The 26,911-nt window shown below is 35.3% G+C and overlaps 1 protein-coding gene and 1 long non-coding RNA gene across 7 annotated transcripts in view; one reads left to right on the forward strand and one right to left on the reverse strand.

The window, feature by feature from the left end:
• Smr (nuclear receptor corepressor smrter) overlaps positions 1–26,911 on the forward strand; it is a 189,875-nt gene that overhangs the window by 113,803 nt on the left and 49,161 nt on the right. For all 6 annotated transcript variants that reach the window (XM_073078061.1, XM_073078056.1, XM_073078057.1 and 3 more), the window contains one exon: positions 20,022–20,189. In XM_073078061.1, the coding sequence (XP_072934162.1) occupies positions 20,022–20,189 (168 nt within the window). The remainder of the gene's footprint in view (positions 1–20,021; positions 20,190–26,911) is intronic.
• LOC140746066 (uncharacterized) lies at positions 5,337–6,448 on the reverse strand. Its single transcript, XR_012102742.1, has 2 exons — positions 5,580–6,448; positions 5,337–5,368 (listed from the first exon to the last, which is right to left on the reverse strand). It is a non-coding gene; the product is annotated as an uncharacterized LOC140746066 (long non-coding RNA).

A 26,911-nucleotide genomic window follows, 5' to 3' on the forward strand; every position in this document is an offset into this window, starting at 1 on the left:
AGTTCATTCCGTAAGAAATATTCAAGCGCACTTGAGTTATGTTGAGAAAAATAGACGCACTGTGTGAAACTGCGCGCCTAGTACTTCTCTTATAAAGTTATAACTGGCGATGTGGCCTTGATTTCTCTTTACATTTTTTGTTATCAGTAATTAAATGTATTTGACCGATACGTGTTGCATGTCACGTAAATATGCAATAGCTTTAGATATAATGCTTTTCTCTAATTTTCGTTTATTACTAGTTTTCGTCCTCTTCGTCCTTGATTAGTTATTAAATAGAAATATTTTGATAAACTGTACTTACTGTATAATAAAGTTTACGAAGAACATACATTAGTGAATGTATGGTCTGGATTTGAAGACAAATATAAGATTGATATTGTTATGTCTCCTTCGCCACTTCTTAAAAAATGTAACGTTTTATATAATCATTCAAAAAAGAAAAATATAAAGAGTCCTTTTTGTATACATTTTAATTTCAATTATTATTACTCCTCTGGTTTCGTAATGTTTTATTCCAACTTCACTGCTACATACTTTCAGGGGTAGTAAATAATATATGTTCAGCTTCTGGTAGCATTCCTGTTTTCAAAGGTGCACGAGTGGCAGTGACCACTTAACTGCCTCAAAACGAAACCATTCGAACGGTCAAATAATATAAAAATGTCCCAATTCAATATAAAACGGCAAATTCGGCTAGAAACGGTACATATAGCGTTTATGACTTATTTATCAACGGACACCGTTTTTAAAATTCAATCGCTTTTTCCTTTTTTTAGGTGGATAACGGTTCCGTGCAAATGCACGCTACGTTTTTTAATTTGCATCCGCTTTAGGCTTTTAGTCTGTTGTGCTAACTAAAGCTAGGTAGGTATAGTTTTACCGTTAGTGTGTTTGTTTTGTGGGCTTTAGTGCCAGATGAATAATGGGTTTTGTGCTTAGTGCTATGTATTTTTGTATTTGTTATGTAGTTTTATATGTCTGTCACTAGTTCTAAATATGTCCTCGAAATTAATTACAAATTCTTCCTGCAAAAAAATGGCGCTAGGATGCTTCTATAGGGTAGAAAACGAATACCCACGGTAGAGCCCTGATTGTAAACCTTTTCATTTTGTATACTTGCTTGAGAGATGCTATGCTACTCCTGAGGACTACGATAGTCGTCTCATATGGCAGTCTGCATCCACTACCTTCCACCGAAACATGAAAGCAGCTTCATGCTAGTAATACGTGTGGCGTGGTACCTCCCAAGTCGAACCATGCCCGTTCTACCATCTTTCAAACTTGGATTTGTTCCACTTCCTATACCTGCATTGTCTTGCATACTCCACCAACCTTTTCCAACGGAGATTGTAAACGCCAGTGGCGTTTTACCTTTAAAATTAAGATCCCAATTAAATCCGACACCACATATCAAGTACGCCTATCGGAGCAGCGTCCTTTTGCCCAAATACGCCGACACCCGTCGATAACGAGTTCATTTACCACAACCCGGAGGTCGCTGCAACCTTATATGTCGAGTTGTTCCCGCTTACCCACTTGTCGCACGGGGCACGATAAGTATCAAACGATGTGTGATAGGATTGTTAGTTTGGTATGGCTTGCAGTTTGACTGATTTTGAACTGACGCTGCAGTTCTACTTAACCAAGTCTTAAGTGAGGATTCCTACAGGTATACTGTGCGCTTGTAGACTTGATTGAAATATTTCAGCATGTCGTAACTATTTCCATTTTTTTATATAACTGAGGTAGTTTCATGGAAATATGTATGAGGACTAAGTTTTAACGCCTCGTGTAGTCTACTACTACTATATCTTTTAAATTTCAAACCAAAACATATCAGACCTTATCACTGTCCCTATCTATTTCATAAAATATGTCTACTATCATTTTTTATTACATTGGGATCATTATATAACTATCTCAAATATAAAATATTTATAATCATTTCAAGTAAGTTAAACTTTATTACTGGACGTAATATAGGCTTTTTTGGCGTACGATTATTTGAAAAAGCAGGATGTTCATGTTCATTTTTTTTTGTTTATATTAATTGCTGGTGTCGTATATCGCTTCCCCGTCGCCAGTGTACCAACAGCCTAAGCATAGTTGTTTCGCTATATAAGGTGAAAAGCCGTGGGTGCGAGCGGCCCGCGCGTTGCCTTTCTCTCGCCAAACTAGATATACCCGTTTGCTTTAGAAACGTGGGTAATGGCTTAATTAAGTGTGGTAATCAGTACATTAGGTGGTAATCTGCATCTATATAAAATTAATGTATATAACCTACTCAGTAACTAATCTAAAAATGCTTAATTCTAAAAATAAAATTAAATAATGTTGTGTCATTTTGTAATCTAGAATCTGTGATTGAATCTTCGATCACTAATAAGAACTAGATACACAATCCCATACAAAAATGAACTTAAAAAGTGGCGTCAAACGTGTTTAAAAAATTCTAAGTGACAGAATCTAAAATTAATACAAAATCAACTTTATCACCACTATTTCAAGGTGTTTTTTAAAAAACTGCTTACCAAAAGCAATAAATTTTTACGACATAAGCTAGCTGTCATAAGCTACCATAAAAAATTTAACCTTATTTGAATGAAGTTAAAGTCGCATTTACAAAGCAAAATAAAAGCCATTAAATTTTACGACCGTGGTTTGTCACTTGGACAAGGGATGAGTGGAGACGAACTGTCAGTACTTTAAACGGTTATTATAAATTATCACTTAATATTTTTATTAGGTCGAAGTAATTAATTTGAATGAAGATAATTATATTTTACCTGAATGTAAGTAATAAGATAATAATAATTTATCAATGAAACTAATATATATATGCAGTCACAAAATTTATATTATAAAATAAAAATAAATCATACAAAAAGAACATTGAAGAACACAAAAAGGATTAGTTATAGTTTAAAATTAAAATATAACCAAATACAAGTAATTTAATTAAAAAATCAACAAGCTGTTTACGCCGTTGTGTCCAACGAAATATATTGCCGCCGACTAAAGAAATATGTACCAAATCAACATTTATTTCAATTATTTTTTACTCTGTAGTGATATAGAAGTCTGTTGTGTATATTTTGTTAAAAATTTTGTTAAAAAATAATTAAAGAAAAAAATATAAAACAATAGCGTCTCCATTCAAAATAGAACAGAGTCACCATGTTACCCGAACAAATCAAGTGGGCATGCAATAGTAATAATTGTACGCTTAGTAACAGACTTTACAATTTACATGGTTTATACATTCTGTTGATAATTTCGAAAACTTAAAAATAAATTAATTACGCACGATATAGCAGTATTTATAATTGAGTGATAGCAATTACATACTTATAATAATAATACTTACCGAAAATACGATACTCCATCCTTTTTTAACGTCCTAGACGTGTGATTTTTGCAGTTTTTAAACGAGCACTGAGGCATGTTTATTCTCCGATCGTTCAAACACTACTAACCTAAAAAAGCACCCAAATGTCAAATTGGGCGCGCTTTTCGTCGCGTCATTCTGTCGTCGCTGATTGTGTATCTAGTTCCTATTAGTGATCGAAGGATTGAATACATAGTGGCTGTAGAGCGGACAGCATTTTTTTTTCAACAAAACCTTTTATGACGCTTTACATTGATGTTTAATGAATTGATTATAACGTTTGTCATATATACATTTTAAAATAATGAATTACTAATTAGTTATTTATAAGTAATGGGTGACACTTACAGTCTGTGTCTAATAACATTTTAAGTTTCGACCATTTTATTATTACGTAAACATATAGGAAATTTTAGTTAACTTATAAAACATCTAAAATATGTTTAATCATGAGACAAGATCATCATTCAAGATCATTTTGAAATAATGTATATACCTAGTTTTACAGTCACTTCACAATCATGTATAGGTCACATTTTTGCTGGTAATTCGTAATTTATGTCACTTTTGAATACTTTTTCTGTTTTTACATTTTAAGAACACTCAGTCTAGCTTTATGTTATGAAATGTCGTCTGATTATTCAATGTCTTTTGTAATGGAAGTGAAAAATTAGTTTATGAAAATGTATTATTGTAAATGTTAATGATTATGGAAGAATACACTAAACAAAAATAAACTATTATTGGTTCGTGGAAGAATATTATAATATTATATTTTTCGAATCCCTTTCTGAGCGTCTGAACACTATACTCCAGCCAAATTGGAAGAAGAATGTTTACCAACAATCGTCGCTTAGCAACCGATAACGGGCATATAACAATAACCTTTTTTCATTAGCACAATTTATTAATGTATAATATTATGTAAAATAAAAGAAAATTTCCGTTATTTTCTATCCTATTCTATACACTATACCTAATGTCTGGTTTGAATTAAATATTGTGAATAAATATTTGACCTTGAGTTTAATTAGATTTCGAGAATAATCTCGCAAGATATATTTTAAATCAGCATTTAAATGCGTATTAAGTGAATTTATACAATTTTCTTAGATATTATGCTGTGTGATATTCTATTTTAATCAGAATGAATAAAATAATGTAATTTAGAGTAATGGTAGTTTAATATCCTCCATGGCAATATGTACACGTCTCGTATTTGGACTCTAAGAGAATAAATAGACTGTAAGTTAGTAAATACTCTATTCCCAGAGTAGATTGGAAAATAAAATTGAAATTGGTTTAGTAGTAACTAAAAATAAAAATAAAAACTTGGAGTTTTGTACATATTTATTTAGCTATTATTACATGTATGAACGGGTTAAAATGATTAAATTAAATAGCACAAATTACAAGTATGTAATACATCATGTAAAAATACAAATCCTTAAGGTTTTTTGGCCGCCCATTATAGATTTTGAATAAGACTCCTGAAGAAATTTCGAAGGTTAGTCCAGTTAGTACTTTTATATATAAAGAGAATGCAGATATTAGTAAACTCCAGATTGTAATTATTATAGTTTGTAAGAGTCTTGTTCAAAATTACAGACATGTTGTCCACAAATCCATCCTCGTTACCTATAAAAAATGATAAATATTAAAATGTGAAAAGTACATGTAGCAGTCTAGTGATCATATATTGACTATATGGCATAGAAACTATACTTTTACGTTAAAATGATTAGCTATGCATGAGTTTATTTTTTTACAAAACTTTTTTCAATTCCATGATAACACACATCTAAAATTATGTGATCTTAAGCTAACAATATTAGGATGATAACATACCAATGAGTACAACTATCAAGCGCTTCCCTTTTCCCGATGGAGCTTTCAAGCCAGTTGAGAGTCCCTCCTGATAGGCTTGTCGAGCAGACTCAATGGAAAGGTCTTGCCATATTTTACTTTTTGTATGTCCTGAAACCAAATAATATATTATTGCTTTAAATTATTTTAATATAAATAATTTTATACACAGTGTGTGCCAAAGATGTGATAAAATATTGATTATGATATTTAAATTCTACTTATTAATAATAATTTATATGGTTACTGTTTAAATAAAGATCAATAAGTATACAGAAATGATTGATTCTATATAAAAAATAAGTTAAAATTGTTTATGTACCTTCGTTAACCCAAGTCTCATCCAAATAATAAATTTTGCGTCTTTGTTCTCTCATCCTTAACATTTTTTGAAGATAATAGAAGCGCCATCGCACAATTTCTTCCTTTTCAATGAGAACACTTCGTCTCGACCGTTTCAAATATTTAATCTTTAGTTTATTTAAAACTTTTTGAAAGGTAGTTCTTTTAAAGCTTGGTAAGCTGTCGTCCTCGTTCACTAAATTTAAAACTTTTTCAATTGTTGGTGGATCGTTATCAAAGAATAACATGTGCACCTTCCTACGAATTCCACTCAAGGTCATATCGTCCAATTTGTCCATTATTGTCCCCTTTTTAGGAGCTGGAGTCGGTGACGAAACTCGTTTATGAGTTCGATATTCTTTTATTATTCGGTACACAGTACTCAAATGTACGCCGGCAGTTTCTGCAGTTTTTTTTGCGACATCTTTACTGTATATAAAACTATCTTTTGGCCACATTTCTTCGATAGTTTTATAAATGTTACATATAACTGTTTTCTCCGAGGAACTGAGTGAACACCTCGCTCGTTTCTTCTTTGGAGAAGAAAACTTCTGCAGGCCACTCGGACCCGGTTGGGAATCACTCATTATAACAAGAACAACAAAACAAACAAAACGAAACAAAAAAAAACTCAACAAAATAACAGAACAACACTATAACAGGAATATTTAACAAACAAATAACAATGGATAACAGAGATATTAACACGCACAATACTCGTAATCGTAAGCAGCCATGTTGTAAACATCATTGTAACACGACCAAATTCGGAGAGTGCGTTTCGTTATAGCTAAGCAGTCAATGTAAACAAAATGTTTTTTTTTGTATTTGTAACAATGAACTATTATTATAAAGATATTATTAAAATATTATACATTAGTATAAATAAAATTATTTTCAAATAATAATTTAATCATATACTACGAAAATAGTGGATAAATTAAAATGTCAGCTTACACTTCAAAAAATATTATTTGCTACTTTAAATAAAACGAAACGCAATTGTGTTTTTTAAATAGTCGGATTATAAAGCAATTATTATGCAGCTAATTTAAAATGAAGCAGTAAAAGTGGGGTTGTAAAGAAATTTACGTACTCTTTTTTTTTGTTGGACTGTTTCGATTTTTCAAAATCGTAACCAAAAGTTCTTATTACCTGGCATACGCTTATTTACAGGGTTTTCACTTACTTACTGATAAGGATATTTTATTCATCTTTGTCTATACGCAACAATATGAAAGTTGTGAGAGTACTTTGCATGTAATAAGGTATAGAAATAATGGATACAATTTAATTGTGAAGTTTTTTGTTGAATTAAAAATGAAAACAAGGATAATAGTAATTTTTACAGTACCAAAATTTTGATGACCCTAATATCGGTTTGTTTACATGAATTCTCTTCGCATCGTGGCGGAGGTATAGATATAGATTTATTTCCCTGCAGTTACATGCATCGCGGGCTGGTCTTGCGATACCTTTGATCTGCCGCAGCCGCCCAAAGGCCACAAAGTCTTCAAAGCAGACAGGCAAATGTATACAATCAACAGACGCGTGCAACATCGCAACGTTAGGGTTGGCGATCGAGGAGTATTGGAGTATTTCCACTAAGCATGGTTCTCGTTGTATATGTTTTTTTTTTTTTTTTTATTAAAAACTTACAGTATCGTTAAATAATCATTGTTACTTAAAATATAAAATGTCTAGAAATTATTTTATCTATTCCACTTGTATAACTATTTACAGTCCAGTAAAAATTTACATACAAAATTAATGAATAAAATGGTTGTGTGTTTTAATTATATTCTGATTATTTTTTGTCTAAAAGTATGCATCTATGTTAACCACTGAGGCTTCTGAGCGTCAGGTATTCCATACCATACCGTAACTAAAAAAAACGTTTTTGTCAATATCATACCAAATCAATATACAAGAAATATCCCTATATATTATGTCAACAAATGTATGAAAGCAAATGACCAAAGGCAAAACTAAAACGGTCCTCAATCGCATTGAATTCGAAACGAAGCGATATCAGAAAACAATTTTCTGTATCGATATGAAAACCAAATAACGGCTACGTAACCGTTTTCAAACAGAACTGAAAACGACCATATCTATTTGCACAGATAAAGCCAATAAAGATATTTTTTTCCGACTGCATAGAGTAATGTTTTTCGAGCGTGTGTGTATGTCTCTTTATATGTATATTTTATTTTATATAATATAGGAGTAGGTGACGCCCATGCAATTAACCTGACGGTAAGTGGCCACCGCCGCCCATGGACATCTGTAATCAATCCTTACCTTCTAGATTAGATTCTTACCTGATGCGCCGCTACCCCCTAGGACTAAGCTGTAACGCCTCGGAAAAGTATGTCTCCCTTACCACACCCTTCAAACCAGAACACAGCAGTGCTTAACACTGATGTTATTAGGCTGATATAGAAGTAGCTGACGCCCATGCAATTAACCTAATGCTAAGTGGCTACCGCCGCCCATGGACATTTGTAATCAATTACAGGTAGGATTAGATGCTTACCTGATGCACCGCCTGAGGACTAAGCTGGAATACCTCGGTTAAAAGTATGTCTCCCTTACCATACCCTTCAAACCAGAACACAGCAGTGCTTAACACTGCTGTTATTAAGTAGAAATAGTTGTGGCGGTGGTGCCGCCGGATTCGAACCACAAAGGTTTCTACCACCTTCGACTTAGTTGTGGGAGTAACATCGGTGTAATTTTAAGCAGTTTGGAGTTTTGTTTTTATCGTAATTTCTAGTCAATTCAATAATCGTTATGTAATATCATATAGATTACGTATAATATCGATATAAAATATCGTAATCTGTGTCTACCGCATTGCAGATTACATAGTAGAGCCCATGAGCTTTATCATTTAATTAAATAGTTCCAAGTGTTATATAAAATCCTTGTAAGCCGACACTAGACTTTATATGGTTTTAGTCGTAAGACTTCGTAAGTAAGGATTCATTTTACGATTCTGCTGAGATTTGCCAAACTTTGGGAATTTATTCCACTAAGTTGTGTGTTGTTTTAGAAAGCCAATGCGCAAAGTTTTTGCACATTTATTCTATATTTCAATTTTACATTTCAAATATAAATATTTTAATAGTCATGATGACATATCTTATCCATACGCAGTTGCGTTGTTGGGCAACTTCATAATTTAATAAAAGATAAAAAAAAAAATTGAAATAAATTTTAAATTTAGCATTGTCATTATACATTGGCTACTACTTAATGCTAGAGCAACTCGTTAAGCAATAAAGCAATTAACGAAACTGTCATAAGTGTGGGCGAGTATTTAGTGGTTTAAAGACGTGTAGACAATCGACTGTTGACAACATTTACTAATAAAGTCAAACGTGTAACGTTCGTCGGTCGCTCAAACAACAAATTGGACGTCTGAGCGCCTTTGTGGTTCGACTCCTGCGGCACCACCATCACACCTATTTCTACCTAATATCAGCAGTGTACGAGGCAAGTCGTACATTCTGCTGCGCCAGCAATTTACGTGAGCCGCGTGGTTATTTAATTGTTACCAAAAGGTCAGTACGTTCGTTAGCACCAAGGCGATCGCGCGTGCTCACTAATCATACATTAATCAAGCTCCATGTAGGATTAGTAACATCAAGTAATATCAAGGACATTAAATCTTTAAATACATCCACGCGTTTAAATCAACACTAAATAAAAGAGTGTAGCGGTCAACCAAGGACCCCACATCTTTTTTGGTCCTTCGAGCCGGATTTGAACCAGCGACCTATGGATCTATCCGGCTCGAGATTCGAGACTATCCGGCTCGAAGGACCAGTTAGGGCTCCGCGGTACAATTCTTACGCCGACAAATCAAACAAATATACGTCACCGGCTTTTCGTGCAGTGTACGTTGTCGGTGACGAAAGTGTTAGGTGTAACTCATTATAGAATTAATTTCATATATTATATCAATCCATCTACTAACAATAGTAGATAAAATATATTGTTCAATCACCTTATAGCATCCCATCAACACTAACTCATCTTTTGCGGCGTGGGAGCATGTACGAGGCAAGTCGTACATTCTGCTGCGCCAGCAATTTACGTGAGCCGCGTGGTTATTTAATTGTTACCAAAAGGTCAGTACGTTCGTTAGCACCAAGGCGATCGCGCGTGCTCACTAATCATACATTAATCAAGCTCCATGTAGGATTAGTAACATCAAGTAATATCAAGGACATTAAATCTTTAAATACATCCACGCGTTTAAATCAACACTAAATAAAAGAGTGTAGCGGTCAACCAAGGACCCCACAAGCAGTGTCAATCGCTGCTGTGTTTTGCTTCTAAGCGACAGTAGCCAACCTTAGTCAAATGGCACAACATCGGCAGAATTCGGCATTGCGAAATCGGACTTATCTAATCAGCAGCCCTAGGAAACACGGAAATCAAGCGGCGCTCGGAGCGTGAGACTCCTTTGGTCTATTAATGGGACTAATTGGCTCCTTGCTCCACTGGACGCTCCATCTAGATGGGACGGATCTCATTTCCCGGTCGAGAGCGCAGCACTGACTTTTGGGTACCTATTTCGGTGTTGATTATGTACAGCGATCGACTAGTAAATACTAAACAAGGTGTTATTCAATTCAGTTCAGTTTATTTGCAAGAACATCGGCTGTGCCAAAGTGGGTACCTATAGAAATTCCTAAGAATTGAAATATTGAAAGAAGTAGATATATGTTTCGACGTAAATTATCGGTTGTATCTTATGGAGTTGTGGAAGTGCTGTGGTGTTCTGGTTTGAAGGGTGTGGTATGGGAAACATACTAATCCGAGGCGTTTAAACCTACGCACCCATAGCCGGCCTTGAGTAAGACGGTTATGTGCTGTAGTGATCTCTTACCACCAGTCGCACTAGTCGAATTTTACTTAAATTTTACAGTAAAACTAAAAAACATCGCGCAGAATGAAGGCTTTCTCTCTTCCACTTAGGAATCACAGTACAAATCATATCAGCAACATCAATTTTGAAAGGTATTTGAATAACACTCGCTTGCACAACCGTTGAGCGAATACTCGCCAGCAATACAACAATGGCGTGTGTACCCACGTCTCAGTCATTTAGGCAATCCCAAACAATGGCTATCTAAATTAAGCCGACAGTCTTACAACAATGGGCCAGCATTCCTCAGTGCGTCTGGTTTCTTACTAAATGACGACTGTTATTTGTATTGCAAGTAGTTGGTGGTTAGAAGGATGTTAAGACAGACGCCTTCATAATATGATTTAAGTTACTTCTTATGGGTAGAGTAGTAAGCACAGATACAGGTCTGTGGTAGTAAGGCATTTATAACAGATCTTTAAGTAAAACTACAATTCTGTTTGGGCCTAGTTCGTTTATAGGCAGCAGTCACGACTGCATGCTCGTTGCTAACTCATATTTCCAAAAAAAAAAACCGAAAAATATTTTATTTAATTAAATCAAACTGTAAGTACATTTACAATTGTATGAGGCTGAAATTCATTGCGAAATACTATTGTTAATATTAGAACAAATAAGTAAACGCAATCGTCATGATTTGCATTGTTTATGTTCATTCGTGTATACTGTGCATAATCAGCAGAATTTTGATACCCTGCAAAATTTTGCACGTGACGTGAAGTCTATATTTTTTGTTCTGATATGAATTTTAATACCCTGCAAAATTTTGCACAAAACGTTAAGTCTATTTTTTTGTTCTTTGGTAAAAAAAAAACAACATTAAAAATAACACAAGAGGTTTAACGCGCAGTTTCTCAGAAGTATCGTTATCGTCAAACATTTAACTGGCAGTTGTGACTATGATTCACTCGCTACGTTGTCCTAACGAAGCGGTGAGCCAACACACACACACAGGTGTATAATATATACGTACACACACATATGAATTATATACACGTACAAACACAGGTGGATAATGTATGTCTACATAATTATATACGTTTATTTGTCAAATTGCAATCTTTGGTTGCGTTACAATGTAAAAGTTATATTATTAAAGCTATTTTTTTCATTTTTAATAGGCATTTTTTATATAATTTTATCACAAGAAAAGTTGGTCCGAAGTTGTAACTCTGAATAACTTTTGTAGTACTTCCGATTCTGACATTTTTCATACACCAAAGTCCATCGGTTGACAGATCAATGACATAAGGATTTAAAACTTAATTAACAGACTTTTGTAATATTTAGGTAATCTCCCTTCCTTATCATTACGATTTTTGACTAAAATAAGTATTCAAATTGTATAATTAATCCTCGCGGATCCCAATTACAAGCTCTCAAAGTCGGCATTAACTATGTTTGATATATGGACATACATTAGCATTGCATATGCTTTGCATAGAGAAAGATTAGCGGGGTCAACGGCCGGGGCATTATGCATATATAATGAACGCACCATCTGCGTTGCATGCTAATGAGCTATGCTGGACCAATATTAATGAAACTGTGATGTTGGGTGGGAAGGTATTCGCGAAATACAAGGAACTGTTTTAAAACGATCTTGTCAAAGGAAAGAGGTTATCTATTCGCGTTTTTTGGATGTTTGGCGTTCATAATGGACTAACTTTACGTTGCGAGCTAACAAACTTTGTTCTATGTTAAAATACTAGCACTATAGGTACATCTATATGAAGAAAATAGAAGTTTTCATACGTAGACTTTAGAACTATGTAGGTACCTACTAAACCAACTTTTATTTTATTATTACTGTCTAGTTATATTGATTTTTGTTCGCTTTGAACGGTTTTTGTTCGTTCTGTTATAGGAGCATTTTTTATATAAAAACACAATCGATTTCTATATTAGCACTACAAAATAAATAGAAACATTGATTAAAATGTTTAAGTACCAAGTTCTGATGTCGACAACTTCTTTACTGTGGTAAGTCAGTTAAAAATGTGTTATAGTGAAAACACTAAACAACGTTCACGTTTGACCATGAATCGCATGCGAGGCACAACGGTGAACTATTTATAGCGTTTATTACGTTCAGATTTCCCCCGGTTGTTCACTCCGCGGTGTTTGTAATAAAATCGATCGTCCGTCTGTCTGTGTCGCTGTAACAACGTATTGTAGGTGCCGAGTTTCCGCTTCGTACACAAACGCGGCCGGTGGGTCACGCCTAGGGGTGATAGTTGGCGAATATCGATATCTTAAAATATCGATATAGGAAAAATATATTGAAAGTTTCAATGCGGTTTGCTCATAATTCAAAACTCACTAAATATTGATGTAGGAGGCAACAAGGACCCTTTTTTCGACAAATTGCAAAGATTATTTTGACGAACTTCTTTCGCCAACCGATTCATATTGCTGTATAAATTTTTTAATATGAAATATTTTGGCTAGTTCTACAAGTAGGTACACATCGATATTTTAGGGTCGATATTATCCATCCCTAAATACACCGTGTTAGATTTGATTATTATAAAAATAATATTAGAATTGATCATGTTTGATTTGGTTTGAAATACAGCCTCTGGAGGCCCGGAGTTCCTAACCTCTAATGTTAAAAAAATATTATATCTTGCTGAAACGGCAAAAAGAAAACGCCGTAAGAAACCTTCAATTGCATTTATAAGGAGAATATTCGACTGGAATGCGAAGTGTTATTGCCGGAAATTTTAAGAAAAGTCGTGGAAAATATGTTAAAACGCAAATGTGTCAATGTTGAAAGACACTTGACAGATATCATCTTTTCTAATTAGCAAAATAAAGCTACAGGTCCAAGTAAAGATTTCCATTACGAAAAAACACTTTTTTATTCAGTACCTTCGATCACTAATAAGAACCAGTACAAAAGTTATTCAAAAACAAAATTGGATGATTAATTTCGCTCCACCTTGTACTTTTAACCGTGGAATGCTAAAATTATCAGTGCAAATATAATATTAGTGTCATAGTAACCTTCAGGGGTCGAGCAACTTTATCACTGATATGCACGCCCTTGACATTGGCGTCTTTGTTATTGCCGGCTTTGTTGTGACTGTGTGTGTGCAAATTGTTTTTTTTTATTAGAGCTTCGCAATTTTACTTGGAGTTCTTGTTGTGTGTGTGATAGATTGTAGTTTAGTGATGGCGTGGTGTAAAAGGATGTAAGTCAGTATTTTACGTTTTTGAGTTTTTATTTTCAATGGGAAAATCCGATAAAATGAGATAAACTAATTTTTTTTATGAATAATGAAACTAGTGGAGTTGTAGGTAATCTATATGAAAGAGCGGATTGGATGCATAGTTTTAAGATTTTTCTTATTTCGCTGCTCTTACGATGTTATGTATTGAAATTACTTTTTTGAATTTTAATGTTTTGAAATTTACTTTTTCAAATTTAGTTAACTTTCAATGTTTCTGATAGCAATAGTACTTACTTTATTTTCTTGTTTTGTATTCGATGTTGCCTATCTTTTGATCTTTATTTATCCACATCTGGTTTCCTTTGATCTCGCGGAAACTCCTGACAACCGGCAGGAGATTTACAGATTCAATTCAAGTAGAACCATAGTATTTAAACGTACGTATTCATAGATACAACATAGTAAAACACGTGTCTCCGTTATCAGCGTTACTATAAATAGTGTTATCTAGTGCGCGCGTCACGTGACCGGCCCGCACGTTCCACACATGAGCATGACAATGTGTCGTCGGAATTGTTTCATTGTTTGCAATACCTGCGAGCGACGCAGTTTTATTGAATGGGCAGTTATTTTTCGTTATTTGTAATGTTTTCGTTATTTTAAACATTACCCTCTGCAGTAAGCAGAAGGTAATGTTTTTCGAGAGGATGTATGTAGAGGTATATCTTATTCTTGGATACGGTTTACAGCCTAATGATTTGATGGCTTTTAACATATATTCAATATCGTTGGATCCATTTAAATTGTGAAAGTGACAGTTCACTCTTTGATACGTTACATTTAATTTTTTTTTCTTTTCGAGATACTCAATAGAATCTTTATATTTTGTCTCAAAAGTATTTCAACATTTTTATATCTTTTTAGTAATCGAGGTTTTTAACGTTATCTGTCTTACCATCAAAATTAGTTTTTTTTTATAATATAGGAGTATCAGAGCATGCAATACACTTGATGGTAAGTGGCTACTGCCGCCTATGGACATCTTTATCAACCCCAGATATGATTTGCTATTTCTACCTGAGGTCGGCCACATATGCGGTACTCCTGAGGGCTAAGCTGAAACGCATCGGAAAAGTATTTCTCCCTTACCACACTCTTCAACTGGACACAGCAGTGTTTAACATTGCTGTTATGAAGCAGAAATCCGTGCGGCGGTGGTGCCCCCGGAGTCGAACCACGAAGAGTTCTACCACCTTTGAATTTTCATCTCTTCTTAGTAATCTATTTTTTCCCGTCATCTGCCTCACCATCTATCTACATTTGTTTCATCTAAGTTTAGTTCAAAATCATCCATAACTCCACTAGCAACAGTATTTCCAGCCGGTATATTTAATTCCCCCGCCCTCCACGCCGGTTGCGTGCGCGCCGGAAATTGCCTAGCATTAGCCGGTTCCGAGAAACGCAATGCCCACTTGTGAGAGCCTATTATTACTTGTACTTTCACTATCCAAGATGCACGGTCTGTCTGTGCGAGCTATTGTACGTTTGTGGAACGCGAACTACGTTTCTGTTGGACATTGTTTTGTTATGTATTCAAGATTGTATTCAACAGTGTTGAAAAGGAATTTTTTGGGATCACAGGCTTCATATAAACGTTATGTTTAATTATTCTCTTCCACCACACGTCCACATGCTTTCCACATTGGATATTAATTCTTATCCATTCTTGTCCATATGATATTGTGTCTATAATAGATAGTTCAATAAAAAGTGGCTACTTCCTCTATCCCGACGACTAGCCTCTATGATGGTCCTCGGTACATATCCTTACTCTACTTTTCTCTTAACCTATATAGATTTTGTTATCCTAATTTCCAAATTCCTCTTTATACCTATCCTTACTCTACTTTACTCTTACCCTATGTAGATTTTGGTATCCTTATTTTCAAATTCCTCTATACCTATCCTTACTTTACTCATAACCTACATAGATTTTCTCATCCCTATTTTCAAAATTATATGAACCTAATATCCAAATCTCGTATTACCCAAATTCTGCCTTGGTTCCAAATTCATGTTATTTCTCAAGCCACACGACCGAAGGATACACAAGAGCCGTCAATTGCATATGGTGTTCAAGTCGGTGAGTCAGCGCAGGCCATCCGGTCACAACAATAGACCAATGATTCACGGGGTAGCATCCGCGGCCCGATGATTGTTTGCATAACACAATGCATATTCATATCGGCCTCTTTGTACCGCGACCGTTTGTGTGTAACTTTCTAGAATATGGAGGTCGTGCTGAAATGCGGTTAGCGGCCGCCTGGTATGGGAGTTGAGGACTGTTTCGAAGGATATGTTTTTTAAAAGGTGTCTCTGATATTTGCTAAGAATTAAGCATACTCAATATTTGATTTGGCTTACGGATCAAGACAGTGAGGACCCCTTCGAAGGATTTGTTTCTTGAAAGCTGTTTCTGATGTTTTTGTAGTCTGTTGTTATGATGCGGAAATGTGACGATTGTTAAGAGTTAGGCATACTAAATATTCGATTTTGGTTACGGATCAAGACAGCTGAAGATGATTCTTCGAAAGAACCAAGTTGATTATTATTATTTTGTAACTTTTTATTATTTTCATTTTAGTGTCTCTGAATCTGGAGTGGAGTGAATCTGGATCTGGAGTGGATCTTTAGTTGTATGATAAGATTATACACTAATTAAACAATTATATAGATTGGTTCATTGACCTAACGATAAGATGTTTGATGAGGCATTTCACGTTAGTCATACGTCGTGAAGAAACCTTTGTTCAAGTAAGATTACTTTAACATGATCTGTAAGGACAGTTTGACTTTAACAAAACTCCTACCTACGCTTGTAAGTCACAGAAAAAAAATGTATTGAAAAAATATGTAATAAAATGGTAATGTCTCTAGTGTTTTGGGAACTCTTTCAAAGGACATGCCTCCAAACATGCTTCCAAAGGATGAAGCCAATTATATTTAATTATAGTTATTATGATTTTTATAAAGCTTTTATATATGTATATAATACCTAATTTAGCTTAGAATAATATATAAAGTTTAGTTTTAAATATTACGTATGTGTATATAGGTTTCAAAAATGTATTACAGAAATTCGAAGAGTTGTTACAGAAGTTTCATTTCGAACAACAAGTTATTTGGATTACGTAAACTCCTTAATGTAATTTAAATGTAGTCGTTGTCTAAAGTAAACAAGGACGGAGATCTCTGTTCTGTTTGTGTGGATCTTGTTCGGTTTTGTCAGTGGAAACTTTGTAGACTTGGATCAGAACCACTCCAGTACCAACAAAAGCAGATATCTTGCCAGATACTTCGGGATCCTTAAGAGTACTCCTTAGTTCAGAATTTGGAGTGTTGTTACTTAATTACACTTTTCCATCTGATAGAGTCTTGACAATTTTCTCTTATTTAGAATGTTATTTAGATTCATTTTCAGCATAGGCACCTGAATTTGTGAAATTTTGATCCTGAGAAATTGGGGCACGTGTTATTAAGGAGGAAAATTGGTATGTTCTTCATACATTCTTACTACCCATCAAATTGGTAGAATTTTTCGGGGATTTTTTTTACTACAGTGCAAGTGCTACAGTCGTTTAAACGCTATGGTTACCTGGACTGGCAATTTGAAGGATTTTTTGGTGTTGGATGTAGCAAAAGTAGGGAACCTTTTTCCTGTTTAATCACATAAACCAAAGACAGTCAGATCAGATGCTGCAAGCTCGTTTGTTGCTTTCATTAAGAAAATCCTCATTTATTCATCATCGTGAAGTTTAATTTATTATTAAAACACATTTTCTGCCCATCACTAATTAATTACCATATTATCGACCGTATAAATAACATCGGCTACTCTTTCAATTAATTATTTCAGTACTCAAGAATCGTATGTCTCGTTGCGATCCAGAAGTCATTGTTAGCGAGTTGTGTCATCTCGACAACGGGCTATTGTTTCAGTTTCTCATATTATATCCTCGTGCAGGGGAATAACAATGTCGACTGTGTGTCAGTTATTTACACCTGTTGTTATATCTCTATCTTTAACTGTGTGTGTATTTTTATGTATGTTATAAAACAAGTGTGTGTTTACGTTTGTGCTTCCATGAATAATTTTATTGTTGTCATTTGTTGTCTTTGTATTTTACTGTTGTTCCTTTTAATTAAAGTAGCTTATTAAAATCTATGTAATTAAGTGGTTATCACCGCCCATGGGCGTTACCTAAATAAGTCTTCTGGAGCAGGACTTCCTGTGGACTAAATCGAGATGCTTCGCGTGTTTCTACCCTTCCACGCCCTTTAAATCCGAACAGAGCAGTGTGAAACACTGCTGTTTATTTTTAGCGATCCTTCTTTTGAGATTCCTATAACTTCCAAAAGTTTTCTTCATTCAAAATATTCATCAGAATCCTTTCTGATGAATATTTTGGTGGAATCCGTATTTTTTTCTTATTGTTGTTTTATTTTGAGTAGGTCTTTTTCTTCTAACAGGCTTTCTGTATCATATTTCACGTCCATTTGGTTTGTCAGAAAAGTGTTTACTTACATATAAAAAGTACACCACAGACAAAGTCACGCTCATCACTAAGTTAATCGCGTATAAGGAAAAGGTAACGGATAAGAATTATAAACGTCGGTAGGTACTACGAATTGCCTGAGTCACGCTAGCTATTTATGTAACACGTTCACTACGCAATCACTCATTATCACTGATCATTAATGGTAATGTAGTCGCATTGTACGTCTGTGTGACTTCTTGCCCTTTGACCGGTTTTTGTACGAGTCGATTATCTTCATGCTCTTTGGTTTACACGGTTTGATTAGCGTTAATTAGCCGGTTAGCTTCATTGAAATAGAAATGTCTTTCATACTTGTTTTTGCTGTTTTTTTAGCAACGGACGAAGATTGACTTGACAACAAAGTAGAGTTGGATTTTGTATTCAATTCTGCCTTTAGCTTGTATACTGTCTGAGCTGTCACGATACATTGTACGATATCTTATATGCGCCTGAACCCACCTTGATGGATCTACCGTATTACCAGAGTACTGCTTTACCAAAGTACTGCATCTTTAAACGGCTCTTAAATCTTAGTATAGTAAAAGTTCTTAGAAACCAAGATATACAAATAAGATAATAAATCGTTTTGCAAATAAGCTTTTGTCTGAAAAGCACTATTATCACACATATGATATCATGGATGCTTGTTATGTTTTATGGCCATGTTACATCGGTTTAATGACACTCTTAAATTGTTTTTCACGTCTAAGAAAATTTAAATACGAATACGTTAAATTATTTAATGCTGGTTGTGTGATTTAAATTGCTTAATGAATAAAATTGAAGAGATTTGTGTAATAAATTTAAATATAATCTATATGAGAATCTTAAATAAGTCCATGTCTTCGTTGGCTTAAAGTTTTATTTTACTATTTAAAATATTTTAACTGACGACTAACGGTATTTTGAAATGATAAGGTTACTTACTTTGTATTTACTTTTAGCATTTAATCTGACACATCCGTTTCGAAGCAAAAAACGGCTTTTTACTAGCCTCATAATACCGTTGCATCGAGGAAAAATGCATTGTTATTGCCTCAAAGTGTAGAAGTCTGTAAAAGTATAATGATAATAAAGACGATAGAAGTTTTTGCGCTGCCACCGCGGCGCGGGCGCCACCACCTTCATTCTTATTACTAATGTTGCAGTATTTGCACTGTTTCTGGTTTGGATTCATCTTCTTTCATTAGTCCGTTCTCTCGCTACGGATTGAAATGTCGCATTAGGGATCTGCATATTATCTATGTACCTATTCTTCAATTGCGAGAGCTTACCTAGCTTAATTTTTACTGATTGTCATTTTTGTACTTGCATTTTTTTTTCAAATGAAAAGGTGTTTTATCCTTATCCTGTATCAGTTACATTTTGATAATCTCTCTATCCATATTCCCTTAATCTTATGGTATCGGTTACTTTCTTTAATATTTCTCAATTATTCTAATTACATTATAAATTGTATTCTTCTTCAACCTGTCCCGTTTTATTTATTTCGTTGTTGTTCTATTAGATCACTATTTAACATTTCAGCTGCGTCTACTATATCTGTATTGTTTAATTCTATCTATTATTTAACAGAAGTGTTGCTGTATTGGGTTGCGTTATTTTATATTTTTCTATTCTCTTACATTTAAGTTGTGTCGAAAACATCCTCAGCCTTCAATTCTGCATCATCTTCTACGTATTAATACGATATTATTAACTTCCAGGCCCGGGCAGACAGAGCACGGGCACGGGGCGCTGGCGTACGGCGGCAAGCAAGTGGCGGGCGTGGTGCCGACCGCGCGCGCGCCCGCCGCGCCCTACGCGCCCGCCTACCCGCCCGCCCAGCTCCGGGTGCACCAGCCCGGGTATGGATCCGCGGCGCTTACTTATAGGTGAGTGAAGTGTAGGATTTTTGATATCAATTTGAAAGTGTAGTCGGTTAGGTTAGGTTAAGTTAGGTTAATGATTTTTAAGACAAGAACCAATAAATCTCTAGAACATCTTGATCTTCATCTTCTTTATACGGTGGATGTTGTCGGACTTAGGTTAGGGTAAGTAGGGTTAATGATTTTTGAAACAAGAACCAATAAATCTCTAGAACATCTTCATCTTCTTTTTTCGGTGGATGTAGTCGGACTCATAGCCTAGTTTTTTTTGCCAATATGCCGTGGTACCTTTTGAAGGTTTTGCATCAGACAAAGAAAGCAGTAAGGGTTGAAATGCTATTAAAATATTAAGGTCTGACTGTGTAAGCTACATGAACACTAGACTGGAGACACGTGCGAGGCATTTCATAGTCCTGGAATGTAGCAAGTAGCAACGCATCAGTGATCAAACTCAGTACACCAGTCCTACCTGAGTTTCAAATTCAAATTGTAAGTAAAAAGAATACTGATGTGTATGGGCGGCAGAACCCTCATACCATCAGATAGACTGCATTTGCTACTTCTACATTGTAGGTAAATATTGTATACTAAGTATATTATATATTATTCAGTGTAGTAGGTACAGTGTAATCCCAGAGGCCGGCTGTCGTTTGCGAAACAGCTGAGATAACGTGACGTCGTGCGAAATGGCACAATTTCAGCATATTGTTGTCGGTCCGCTGCCGGGGGAGAGACTAAAAGATTACGTTTCGGATAAAGTTGTTTCCCGTTTTTTAAATCTAGTTCAAAATATTAGCATTTTAAAATTGTAGTAGATTTTTTTGGTTGGGTTGTCACTTTTTCAGTAAATAAATAAAGCTGGAGAGCAATTTTAATAAGTCAATTTTGCAGCTTACAAATCTTTATATGTCTGTCTATGTGCCGGATAATGTTTGGAACAAAATTTAAACTTACAGAATTTTAATTAAGATAGTATTTTTGATTGTAACCCTTTATACGAGTATCTTACTTCCGGGAATGTGTTTTAATTAACAAGTTAACTCTATTCAGAAAAAACATTGGGTTCCGCGTAAAAATAAAAAACGCACACGGAAATAGCGAAGACTGTGTGTTGCTCTCGTTCAATAAAAAGTGTAACTCGACCACATCCCGTTGACATTCGTGCAAAAACTCGTCAGATACGAGTAAGATGCAGATGCAGAGGTATGTGAAGTCTACCAATACGCACTTGGCCAGCGCGGTGGAATATGGCCTAATCCTTCTCATTCTGAGAGGAGACCCGTGCCCAGCAGTGGGACAGTAATGGGTTGATGATGATGAATAAGATCAGTAGTAGTGATAGCCTAGTGGTTGACATTCGGCCTCAGGGGATCCGAGGTTCAAATCCTGGCAACATACCTCAATTTTTTAAGTGCGTATTCGAAATCACTTATCACTTGCTATATCAGTGGAGAAGACGATCACGAAAAATCCTTCACACTTGAGACTTCTTAAAAAAAAAAAACTCAAAGGTGAAATGAATTCTTCTAATTTGCACTTGGCCAGCGCGGTGGACGATGGCCCAAACACACTCACTCTAAACATCGTGCCCAGCAGTGGGACAATAATCAGGCTTTATTTCGATCTATTAGTCGAGTAAATAAAAATACGTAATTGCTATATTCTAGGACCTCGTAGGCCTATACAAAATAAATTAATGTCCATTAAGTATTTCACGGAACCGTTTGCGGTCGTTTTCTAGAAACCTATTATCTTCCATGTTATTACGAAGGTTCAGAAATATGTTATTTAATTCTATTGCGGGATACTAAGAAGTCACAATTAGTTCTCAGTAAATATAGGCTATATTTAGTACTAACCTTTTCCCTGTGTTCACTAATTCTAATAATATTTTAAGCGTTGCAAAGAGATATAACCGCAAATTGATGAGAACTTACTTTCTCATTACGTATTTACCACGGAATAAGAAAAACACTTAGGTTAACTGCTTATGTCGGAGTCGCTGTTATTACTAAAATATATTTTTCAATGTGATTTTTAGAAGATTTCTGTTCCTTATCAATTATCTTTACTTAGTTAGCAATGCGTTTATGGGATAATTTAACATAACATTTATCTCAAAACCGTAGAAAATAAATATTTAGTGGATGATAAATGACATATGAACATAGATATCGAAAAGTATATCAGTAGCAACATTTCATCACAGAATACTTTTTAAGTATAATCACTTTTTGATTGGCACTGGCATTGGATTTGTCATGATAAAATGCATGCCATGTATGCCAAAAAGTTAAATACATTTTTTGAAAAATATATATAGTATATTATATAATGCATAAAACAATTAGGTATGTGTTATGACTTATGGCATTGTAAGTGCAAGATTTCTTTACATAAAACTATCATTAGTATTTCTAAAGCACAGGAGAACAATAAAATATATGTTACACATTATCAAGTGTGAAATCTATACTATACACTTACAACACAATGATCTTGATTCTCTCATCTTTATTACAATGTTTGTTTTATTTAGGTTTCTCTGGTAATTAATGATTATATTCTTATACGTATCTTAGTTTTCATTTTATGTGAAACTGTTCGCTCTAAATATGATAAATAATGTTAGTGTGTGACGCTCTTTACCTCCGTGTTCAGATGGAGGTCCTAAGGTTTAAATATTTTAAGGGAATACATAATCTATGAGTATGTTAGGGTCAAATCATGCACATATTTTTTATATACTTCCACTTACCCGGTTGAGCGGAAATTGATGCACTGATTCAATACATTCTATACGATAATATTATGGCATTATAGATGATGTGAGGATGAACCCGGATACTTGCTATGGCAACACCTCTCCCATAGCAATGATGCGGCTTACTTTATGTATGAGATGACGTTTTCCTCAGGAGTGCCAATGCATCTGTTATTGGCTATACGTAGAACCCCTTTTCTATTTGAGTTGTAACACTAACCACTTGCGATCAGATGGTCTGCAAACATGTTTCCCAATTGAACCGTGAAAAAGAATGAAGAATTCTTTTTACATAAGACGAAGTCCCAGCCCAAACAAAGCAAGCACCATAAACAGACAACCGACAATGTCGCCAAACGGACGCGCCGCTAAATTCCGTATATCTACATTTAGCTATATTCCGCTATCCAGTATATATACAGCCCGCTATATGCGCCACGCGTCTCCGCTATTTCTGGACGCCTTTCATAACTGCTCCGGTTGGCGGCACTCCAGGACGGTTGTACTGTATATATGTGTATATCGAATGTATATTGTCGGCGTATAAAAATAAATGGGATGCTTTTAGGTTCCTTTTTGGGGTACTGGAGCCAGGACTTTGTATTTATGTCGATAGGCGGTGAATTTTGAGTATCTTAAGTTATAGAAAAAATACAGCCAACATAGTCCTATTCCATCAAATTCGTATAGGGTTTCTATCTCAAGCCGATCACAGATGCTATTAATTCTATGGCAGAAATCTCTGTGGTTCGACCCCGGCGGCATCATCGCCACATCTATTTCTGCCTAATAACAGCAGTGTTGAGCGCTGCTGTGTTCTGGTTTGAAAAGTAGTAGGTAAGGGAGACATCTGTAAGCGGCGCATCTGTGGGCGACCTTAGGTAGGAATATCTAATCCTATCTGAGATTGATTACAGATGCCCATGGGAGACAGTATCCACTTACCATCATGTGGTATGCATGTTTATTGTTCGTCTACTACTCCTATATTAAAAAAAAAAAAAAAACTGAGACAGTCGCCTCATACGTTAGCCATCCGATGACTGTAGGAACGGAACCACAGACGAATCGCTGAATTATATTAATCCTTAAGTTTTACTGCTCGCTGACACCACGCTGCCCCAGCGTGGCTTCGCAAACGGATTACAGCGGTGATTAATCCAATGCGAACCGGTTCAGTCATTCTGTTGTCGAGCCGTCATTGTCAACGACTAATGGTCGCACTATTGTGTGTTCACGTATTATTGAGTCGAGCACAAAGAACTCTATATATCTCTACATTTTTTATTATATACAAGTAACAAAGTATGCAGTTACGAGTGTCAACTGCGGCCCATGGACATGTATAAGTTATATAGTATAACCAACCCCAGATAAGATTAGAGCACTATCTGAGGTCGACCACAGATGCGTTGCTACCTTTGGGGACTAAATTGAAACGCCTCATATAAGTGTATCTCCCTTACGCCTTCAAAAAACACAGCAGCACTTAAAACTTGTTATTAAACAGAATAGGATAGTAGCTACCTAACTACATTTCACTATGATTTAGTTTGAAAAAAATACTGGGAAAGTAAATTAAAATCTCTCGCTCCTATTTCCGTTGAAACGTTGCAGTTAAAAAGTGTATAAAAACACAGTTATATAGAAATGCAACGTTGTATATAAATTTCCAGCCATTCCAATGAGTACTTATCATGTTTTGCGGATACAAACATACGGAAGCGGATATTTTATATACATGTGTATATACTCATGTGTGAGGATGTCTGCGTGTGCCGGACAGGGTGTGCGGTTTTTGTTACTCGGCATAAGTACCATACGCTTCATGTGTTGATAGGCATAAAGAAAGTAGAAACGCTTGTCTAAACGGGGATCGAACCCGGAACCTACTGCGTGACTGGTATGGTGATCACTCTACACAGTCAGTCGTAGTTTTAAAGAAACATGTGCTTGTTGTAATATAAGTATGTATGTAAATCGTCAAGACGTTAGTAGACGTCTCGCTACCTTCATTAGTTCAATGAGCTACAAAATTGTACCATTGCAACAATACAAAGGTACTTTCGTTTACAATTTAACCTCCCTTCGAATCCCGACCTACTGCCAAAACCAACAAAACAAACCCCATCTACGCACACAGCGACACCGTATCGTACAACAATAATGCACGCACACATGGTCGGCGTCCGAATTTAGCGCGCGACGTTGGCCCCCACGTGTTTAAAACGAGTGCCGAATAATAATAAAAAATAAACCGCATCGAGCTACAGTTATAAACCTGACCCCCTCCCGATCCCCCGCGACCCCCCGCGCGCGGCAACCTTGGCCTTCCCCCGCCCCGCAGGTGACGGGCGCCACAGAACGGATATCGGGTAGACGCGGCTCACGCATTTTTTATTGTAATTGATGGCGCCAAAACATACAGTGATTAAAAGTTGCGTTACGGATTTCGTTACTTTTTTATAATTGATAACGTTTGTGAATGGTACGTTAAATATTCCTTATCTACGAATAAATTTGAACTGGTGCGTACAGAGTTCTTTATCGTTGTATGATTTTCTCGTAATTATACATTTTCGAATGAACAATTTCTTTCTGTAAACGTTTTAAAATGGAAATGAAAATTATTTACGATGGTATTGATGACGGTTGAACATGTTCTTGTAGATTTAGGATTATAAACATTAAGGTGGATTCTGCCACCTTAATGTTTATATAGAAGATGCCTTTGTGTAAGGTGTAGATAACATTAATTGTATTACCGGCCTCTCTTTTATAGGATGTGGTATAACTCAATGGTATCTTTGTGAAGTAATAAAGACTTCCTACTAATACTAGTACTGAGCCACTTATGTCTTGAGAATAGAAAAACATTTACGATCGCCCTCATATAAGACGCTTGCTCTATTTGGAGTTTATTTTAAGTCCATGGGTGACATTGACCAAAATATTAAGTGAACTTGCACGCAAATTTTACTAAAACTACACCACCACTAAAAATATGTTTCTTGAAATTTATTATTAGATGTCCATGTGCCAAGTTCAACTGGTATATTAATTTTATATATATTTTTATAAAAATAAGAATGGAGTATTCTTTATTTTGGTAATAAGCAATATGGAGGCCTGCCATTTCTAATTAACACACGCTCTACGACAATGTAAATGATGACGTGATCGAGGTGACCACGTGGCCATTTTTTTATCGCGACGGAAGTCGGAAGTCGTTACATTTTTCTGATTGTCAATTGTTATTTTTATTGTTCGCCCCATAATAGAGCGGATCTGACCCAAAAAGAATGATTTGCGTACGGATTTGTGAATGAGGATTAAAATAATGAATGAAAGTGATAACGTTGAACAATTATGTAGCGATGTTAAATGAGCTATTTTGTTCTTAATGACTTTATTTGATGGAAATTCTATAGATCTATTGATATGCCAATTAACTAGATAAATTCTAGTTTATCATTTTTATGGGGACAATGGAATGAAATTCTACTGCCTAATCATCAATGAAGAATAATTTTGAAAATATGAATTTTTAGTTTTGTAAAAAGTTTTATCATAATGGGTAAGAGCAACGCAATCTACTTGATGACATTTGGTCAATGCCGGCCAACATCTGTAACCAATTCCATATTGAACGAGTTTTACTTGAAGCCATAGATTAGTAATCTATGCTTGAAGCCAATCACAGATGCATTCTCCCGCCCGGGGACTAAAGTCGTATTATTGCCTCGAATGTAAGTCAGCTGGCATCCAGACCATTCCACTGAAAAGCAAGAACTGCGTCACGCTACAAATAGGTGTGACGGTGATACCTTCATGGAATCTTACTGGTTCTATCACCATTTACTGTAGTGTATGTGTTTTTTCTATATGTTTTATGTATAATGTAATCCACCTCAGATAGGATTAGATATTCCTACCTGAGGTCGGCCACAGATGTGCCGCTACC

The sequence above is a fragment of the Epargyreus clarus genome, unplaced genomic scaffold (genome assembly GCF_041222505.1).
Source record: "Epargyreus clarus isolate Ecla_fem2 unplaced genomic scaffold, WU_Ecla_fem_2.2 ptg000012l, whole genome shotgun sequence".
Lineage (NCBI taxonomy): Eukaryota > Metazoa > Arthropoda > Insecta > Lepidoptera > Hesperiidae > Epargyreus > Epargyreus clarus.